Here is a 7494-nt window from a genome sequence, read left to right on the forward strand (position 1 = left end):
AACGTGCATAAAAACAAGACAGCAAAACCAAGCAACAAAAGAAAATGTCCGTACTTTTAATCCGAGTTTCCAGGAACTCCTGGAACCCTCTCGCCGTCCTTGCTGCCACCATCCCTGCCTTTCCCTTCCTCCAGAGGAGCCCTGGGGCTTAGGAGCGGGTTGCTAACCACGTGGTCGGAAGTTTGAAACCACCAGCTGTTCCACGGGAGAAAGGCGAGGCCTTCTACTCCCGTAAAGAAGCACAGTCTCGGAAAACCACGGGGCCGTGCCACCCTGTCCCGTGGACTCGGTGGCAGAGAGTGAGTGATTCTGTGGTGTCTGTACTCAGACAGAGACGGGGACTTCAGACAGTGTCCTGAGAGAGGGTCTGCTTGACCAGGGAGACAGTGCTCTCCCTGCCCCACCCCACCGGCTTTCACCTGAATGCCCCGCCGTGTGTGTGTGGAGGGGTGACCACATGGCACACTCCACACCTGCTCTGAGGGGGCATCTGTGAGCCAGCACAGTGCGTGGTAGCCCTTACTTATTAGCTTATTCGGGAAGCTAACACCTTATGATTCAAGATCAGGAACAACTCTGGATATAGTTCTTTGTTTAGGACAACTTCTTGGCTACCCTCTCTGGGTCTTGTGGCCACCGTCCTTGGGTGGCTGATGCTCTGGGGCCTGGGAACCACTCTCGTGTCTCTGTTGTTCCTCATCTGACCAGGCTGTGTGTGTGCAGGCAGCAGGCCCCCAGTGCTTTCTCTTGGGTGGTCGGGGCCCTCCTTTTCTCTGATCTTTCTCTCCGAGGGGATCCCCAAAACCAGACAGAGGCAGCTTCGATGCCCTCTCACGGTGCCCCCGTGTGAGTCAGAGGTAGAGCTGCACTCCACCGCATGTGCAGTGGCTGGCTTTGTTTGCAGAAGTAGATTTCTAGCCAAGCTTTTCTCGTGAGACACCTCTGGGTGGACTTGAACCACTGGCATTTCAGTTCGTAGCCCAGGCGCTTAAACATCTGTGCCACCCAGGTTCTTCTGTCCGATATAAATCCAGTCGCTGTGGAGCCGCCTGCCACGCATGGCTCCCGTGTGGGCCAGCGTGGAACCAGGCTCCTTGGAGTGCTCGGGCTGGTTCCTTTGGAAGTAGGTCTCCAGGCATTTCTTCCGAGGTACTGCTGGGTGGGGTCAGCCTGCAGCCGTTGATCACAGCCCAGTGTGTTCCCTGTGCCCCACCCATGGGTTACTGCTAGAGGCTTCTGATGGGAAAATGTTTTACTATGTCCAGCCACGTCACCCAACGTGGTCTTGCGTGAATACGACTCTCATTAACGATTGTGGGTCTCCTCGGGGCTCAGAACAGACAATTCTTAAAAACCATTTTACTTTGAACGGGAGAAGGTATACAGAGCAAACCCGTTCTCCACGCCTCAACTCACACACCTGGTGTTCCCTGTCCTCGACAGCCCCCTGCGACACGGCATCAGCCCTCCTGAGTCCTCCCTGTGGCTCCTGACTCCATCACCCAAGCCCCCCAGGCTAACCCCGTTAACCTGGGCCGTGGGCACACACACGCTCCCTCTGGAGTCTGAAAGGGTTGATGATTGGAAGGTGTCTGTCTGCCTCATCGCTGTTACCCTTCACCAGACAGAAGCGCCCACCGTTAGCTCAGTGCTGAGCCGCAGGCTGAGACCATTTCCGGGACAGGAAGGTGTCTAAGGCTTCAGGCTGGGGCCCCGTCACCTGCAGCCTGGCCGCAGGCCGCTCGGCAGAAGTAGCAGTCACTCTGGTGGTACCAGGACAGTGAAAGACCGTGTCGGCTGCCTGCATGTTAATGTATGGTGGAAGACACGGATTCTGTGTGTCCCCGTGCTATTGTGGTAAAAACAGATCTCCCCTGAAATTGCCCTTTTAGCCAACCCTTCGGTGGCAGTGTTCCACTCACCATGTCATCTACCCAGCACCCTTGTCTAGCTCCACAACCTTTCACCCCCACACGTCGAGGCCCAGGGTCCCTAAGCAGTACTTAACGCCACTACCCGTCCGCACCACTGCCACTCTCAGCGCTTGGCCAGCACGGGTCCGCCTTGGTCTGTGTGCATCACCTGTGTGGGGTTGTGCAGTCTCGAACCCTCTGGGGTTGACTTATGCCATGCACTATATAGAGTGTATGTTTCCAAGGAGCCCTGCTGGGCTGCTAACCCCAAGGTCAGCAGTTTGAAACCACCAGATGCTCCTCAGGAGAAAGATGAGGCTTTCTACTCCCGTAATGCTCTGCAGTCTCAGAAAACCCACAGCTGGCGGTTCTGCTCCGGCCTGTAGTGTCACTGTGAGTCAAACTTCTTGGCAGTGAGGGCGTGACCTGATGTGGCATTTCCAGCTGGCCTGGAGGCAGGTGCCTGCGAGGAGGGGCCGCCCTGTCCACAGAGTGTCAGCTGTCTGCCTGTGGTGGCAGCAGCGTGGGGGCCGGGGGGAGCCACGGTGGGACTCTGACTCCTCTCCCCTGTCCCCCTCCTCACAGGCCCGTGAAGTGTAGCTGCTGCCTTGCGCGCCCCATCTACGTCGCCCTCGACAGCCAGCATGTCAGCCACTGGACTCGGAGGCCGGCGCGTGCGCACACTGGGCCTGGCGTGCCATGGACCCCTCTCCCGGCAGGCGCGGTTCTCCCCGGACCCTGGGCCCTCCCGGTGCGGGGCTGGCACTCGTCCCAGCCCCGGTGGGACGACTCCCTGGTGGAGAAGTCCCTCAAGTCCCTGAAGGACAAGAACAAGAAGCTGGAGGAGGGCGGCCCTGTGTACAGCCCCCCCGCGCCCGCAGCCGTGAAAAAGTCCCTCGGGCAGCGGGTGCTGGACGAGCTAAAGCACTACTACCACGGCTTCCGCCTGCTGTGGATCGACACCAAGATCGCCGCGCGCATGCTCTGGCGCATCCTGCACGGGCACACGCTCACGCGCCGAGAGCGCAGGCAGGTGAGGGTGGGCCCGGGCCAGTGACGCCGTGACCTTCCCACGGCCCCCCCCTCGGGCCATCGGCGCACACCGAGCTTGCTTTTGGCTCGGGCGCTGGCCCTGGAGCAGGCTGGTTATCTTAGCGACCCGAGAGCTTGACCTTTTCCTGTAAGAGCACCGCCCTCAAAGTAGGCGTGCCTGCGGGCTGTCAGGGCTTCTGGCTGGGCAGGTGTGGCGCCACCTCGCTCTGCCCTCCTCTCTCTGAGAATATTGTCCGTCCCCCGCCCCGCTGCCTCCCGCTGCCCTGGGGCAGTTTGCATCCTGGAGTGGTCCCCCGAGGAGCCTCTGTGCGCTTTGGGATAAGCGATGGGTCGCTGACCACACAGTCAGTGGTGCAAACCCGCCAGCGGCTCCGCAGGGGAGAGAGGCACTGTCTGTGCCCACAGAGCTTGATAACCTTGGGGACCCTGCGTGAGCTCCCTGTGAGTCAGAATCGACTTCGAGGCTGTGGGTTTCTGTGGAAGTGTTGAGTGGTGTAGCCAGTGACAAGTGACACCCTTGAGCTCACGCTCCCAGGTGGGTGGTTCAGACCTCCGGAAGACAAGCCTGCCGAGCCTGGAGTGAGTGAAAGGTGTGCCTCTAGGGTCCTTCTTCCTCCTCCACTCTGTATGCTCATTTCCAAAACGTTACTGTATCTCCTTGTCGCTGTGGTAGGGAAGACACACAGCAAACCATGGCACATTTGCCCCTGACTCTGCCCTGGGAGCTGAGCGGCCTTCCTCCGCTCCCCTCTCCGGGTTGCTACTTACCCAGAAACAGAAACTCACTGCCTCTTCGGCGCCTGACTCCTGAGTGGCTGTTGTCCATTTGATCCCCCGTTGGGAGTTCTTCAAAGAGCCCCGTGCTCAAGGCAGACCTTCCGTTCCTAGTTTAAGCTTCACGGTACTGTTGGCCCCTGAAGGCGACGTCAGAGGTTGCTTTTGGTTTACGGTTTGAAGATGATCTCAGGGCAGTAGTTTCAGGGGTTCACCCAGCCTCTTTGGTTCTAGAAAGTCTGAAGTCCCAGAGATTTTGAAGTTCTGTCCTGCTTTTCGCCCCCCCTTTCGATCAGGACCCTGGGCTGCCATAGACTCTTGGCTCAGACTGCTCAATAGCATGCATGTGATGGGTGCGCTCAGGAACATTTGGCCTGGTGCGTTGGGCTGCTTAAGACCAGTGGCCTAGTGGCTGGTCAAGGCCACTTTCACACTCTGGGTGCCACCGCACAGGGGTCGGGTCCCTGACGGCTCACGTGGCCTGCTCCTCCGGCCTCCTGGCTTTGTTGTCGGTGAGGGCTTCCACTGACGGTCGGGATCTGAGAGAACGAGTGTCATGCCAGTGGGCCACAGAGGGCCGGCGGGCAGGCGGCCGAAGCCTTGGTTATGCCTGGCTGACTGTCCTGCTCCCGGGGCAGGCACTCTGCCCAGGAAACAATGTGCAGACTTCCAGCCCCTCGGATTCTGTCTGCAAGTCACTGACAGCTGCGTCTGTAAGCGCGGCTGTTCTTGCAGCTTCCTGTCCTTAGCTTGTTCCCAGAGGCTGCGTGGCAGCGTCAGACCCTCCCGAGTCCTAAGGAGGGCACCAAGATGCCCCGCCGCTCCTGGCCCGGCACCCACCGTGCAGACCTGCTGTGCTGCGCCCAGCTTGGAGAGCAGGAACAGAGTCATGAGGTCTGGCGAGCCCCGTTCCACATGACAGCAGCTGTTGTCTGGTGCCGTGGCCAGGCTGGTTCCCGAGGATGGCTGAGCACAGGGCGTGGGCTTCGTGGCTCTGTTCCCACAGACTCGGTGTCATTTCTGTATCTCTCCACCACCCTGTTTTTCCCTTAGATGTTTTTGGGCGATTTGGGTGAAAGTGTCCAGAGCTGATGGGTTTGCCGTTCAGCGATCTGCGTGTTAGCTTGGTGACATTGGGTGCTGTCCCCCCAGTGTGACAGACCTCTTCCCACTTCTTCCTGTGCTCTCCTGGGCCAGCGCTGCCCGAGGAGTTGAAAGTCAGAGTTGTCCTGATCACATGTGTTGGACGTCGACTTTGAAGGCAGATTGTAGCCGAAGGAGCCCTGTAGTCGTGCTGCTAACCACAAGGTCAGCCGTTTGAACCCACTAGCCGCTCCTCAGAGAAAGATGAGGTCTTCTGATCCCATAAAGACTCACAGCCTCGAAACCCACAAGGGCAGTGCTACCCTGCCCCGCAGTGTCACTGTGCATCGGAATAGACTCAGTGGCAGTGAGGTTTATTTGGAGTGGATGGCTTAAATAGTGACACTGCATTACTCCCTGGTGCTGCACTCCCTCCTGTGTTCTGGGCTCTGCCCTAGGCTCGGCGCCCTGTGTCTGGGCTGTGTTCTGGCTGTGTTCTGGGCTCTGTGTTCCGAGCTCTTTGATCTGCTCTGTTTTCCAGCTCTGGGCTCAGTGCTCTGTGTGGGCTCTGTTCTGGGATCTGTGTTCCAGGCTCTCTGTTCCGGGCTGTGTTCCAGGCTCTGTGTTCTGTGTTCCGGGCTCTCTGTTCCGGGCTGTGTTCCAGCTCTGTGTTTTGTGCTCTATGCTTTACGCTCTGTTCTGTGCTTTGTGCTCTGAGCTCTTTTCTGTGCTTTGTGTTCTGTGTTCTGGGCTCTGTTCCAGACTCTTGTGTTCTGGGCTCAGTGCTCATATATTCTGTGTTCTGGGCTTTGTGTTCCAGGCTCTGTGTTCTGAGCTGTTTTCTATGCTCTGTGTTCTGGGCTCAGTGCTCTGTGTGGGCTCTGTGTTCTGGGCTCTGGGCTCTGAGCTCTTTGCTATGCTTTATGTTCTGTGCTCTGTATTCTGGGCTCTACACTCTGTTCCGGGCTCTGGGCTCTCTGTTCTGTGTTCTGGGCTCTCTGTTCCGGGCTCTGGGCTCTGTGTTCTGTGTTCTGGGCTCTCTGTTCCGGGCTCTGGGCTCTGTGCTCTGTGTTCTGGGCTCTCTGTTCTGGGCTCTGGGCTCTGTGTTCTGTGTTCTGGGCTCTCTGCTCTGTGTTCTGTGTTCTGAGCTCTTTGCTATGCTCTCTGTTCCGGGCTCTGTGTTCTGGGCTCAGTGCTCTGTGTGGGCTCTGTGTTCCAGGCTCTGTGTTCTGAGCTGTTTTCTATGTTCTGTGTTCTGGGCTCAGTGCTCTGTGTGGGCTCTGTTCTGGGCTCTGTGTTCTGAGCTCTTTGCTGGCTCTCTGTTCCGGGTTCTGTTGAGAGATCAGGTTAAGACACAGCACACAGCTCCTCCACTGGATGCACACAGGGCAGTGGGTAGCGGTGTGGTCACAGAGTGTGACGCTGTACCTGCTGCTGCCCCTTGTAGAACGAACGGTTCCCTCACCCTATTGACAGGCCCCGCCCCCCCTTAGCTGTCATCCCCGACTTTGCTCTAGTGAGGGTCGGTGCTTTTGCGGCTCTGCCCTCTGGGGTCCTGGTTTGCTGTAAGTCACTCCTGACCCACAGCGACCGTGCCGCACAGGGGAGGGCTGTCCCTGTGGGTTTCTGAAGTAGTAGAGCTTCACAGCAGCACCAGCCGCATCTTTCTCCCTCAGAACAGCTAGTGGGTTCAAACCGCTGTCCCTGTGGTCTGCTGCGCCACTGGAACCCCCTCCTGTGGGGCTCCACTGTAGAGAACCAAGCTGCCTGCGGCTGCACCCCTGCCCTGGCCTGACCTCTGGGCCCGGAGACCGTGGTAGCTCCTGTCTTTCCTACAGGGCCTCGGTTTAGTGACGCTGCTCAAATGTCCTGGGTGCCAGTCTCCTTGCTACGCACTCTTGGGTGGGCACCCTCACCACCCTTGACCCGGTCCTGCCGCCTGGTTGCCTGCCACCGCACCCCACGGGGCAGGCCTGAGTTCCTGTCTGGTTGTCTCCACCCAGCATGACCCCGTGGCAGGGCCTCTACAAATCCTCCGGGAAGGTGACCGTGAGTGGTCACCCACGTGTCTCTTTTGCCCCAAGGACAGGGTTGTGCCAAGTGGTGGGATTCAGATTATGTAACAGCGGATCGAACACGGTCTGAATGACTGTTTTAAGTATTAAAAAAATAACAGCCCGAAAGGTAGCTTATTATTTCAACACAATACCAGAAACCCCTGTTGCACAGATGAACGTTCAAAAGATTCAACTCCAAGCTCGCTGCTGTGGGGTCAACTCAGACACGTTCCCCCGGCACCCCCACCCCGTGGGTTTCCAAGACTAACAGTTTTCGGGAGTAGAAACCCCAGTCTCTCCTGCAGAGCTGCTGGTGGCTTTGAACTGCTGACCCTGTCACTCTCGGCCCAGTGGATAACCACTCCCCCACCAAGACTCCTCTAAAAAGATGGAGTGTAGATCATGATTTCCACGTGGGGTGGCTCTCTCAGAACCCTGAGGACAAGCGCCATGGTAGCCAGCGGTTTGGTGAACTCAGCACAAAATTAGGTCCTGGTTTTGCCCAACCAGTGCGAGCCGGCTGAATCCCACCCCCTGGTGATGCTCCTCTTTCCCGAGCATTCCATGGAGGTGCCGAGGTGGGGGTGAGCGGGCGTGGGCGGGCGGCACAGGCC

The 7494-nt window shown here is 58.2% G+C and overlaps 1 protein-coding gene across 1 annotated transcript in view; it reads left to right on the forward strand.

Annotated features, from left to right (window-relative positions):
* The window catches only part of LETM1 (leucine zipper and EF-hand containing transmembrane protein 1), a 25545-nt gene that overhangs the window by 5148 nt on the left and 12903 nt on the right, over positions 1-7494 (forward strand). Inside the window, exon 3 of the mRNA XM_045289471.1 lies at positions 2499-2946. Coding sequence (XP_045145406.1) covers positions 2499-2946 — 448 coding nt within the window. The remainder of the gene's footprint in view (positions 1-2498; positions 2947-7494) is intronic.

Source organism: Echinops telfairi, unplaced genomic scaffold (assembly GCF_000313985.2).
Source record: "Echinops telfairi isolate 266 unplaced genomic scaffold, ASM31398v2 ScPeMD7_28;HRSCAF=97, whole genome shotgun sequence".
NCBI classification, from domain to species: domain Eukaryota; kingdom Metazoa; phylum Chordata; class Mammalia; order Afrosoricida; family Tenrecidae; genus Echinops; species Echinops telfairi.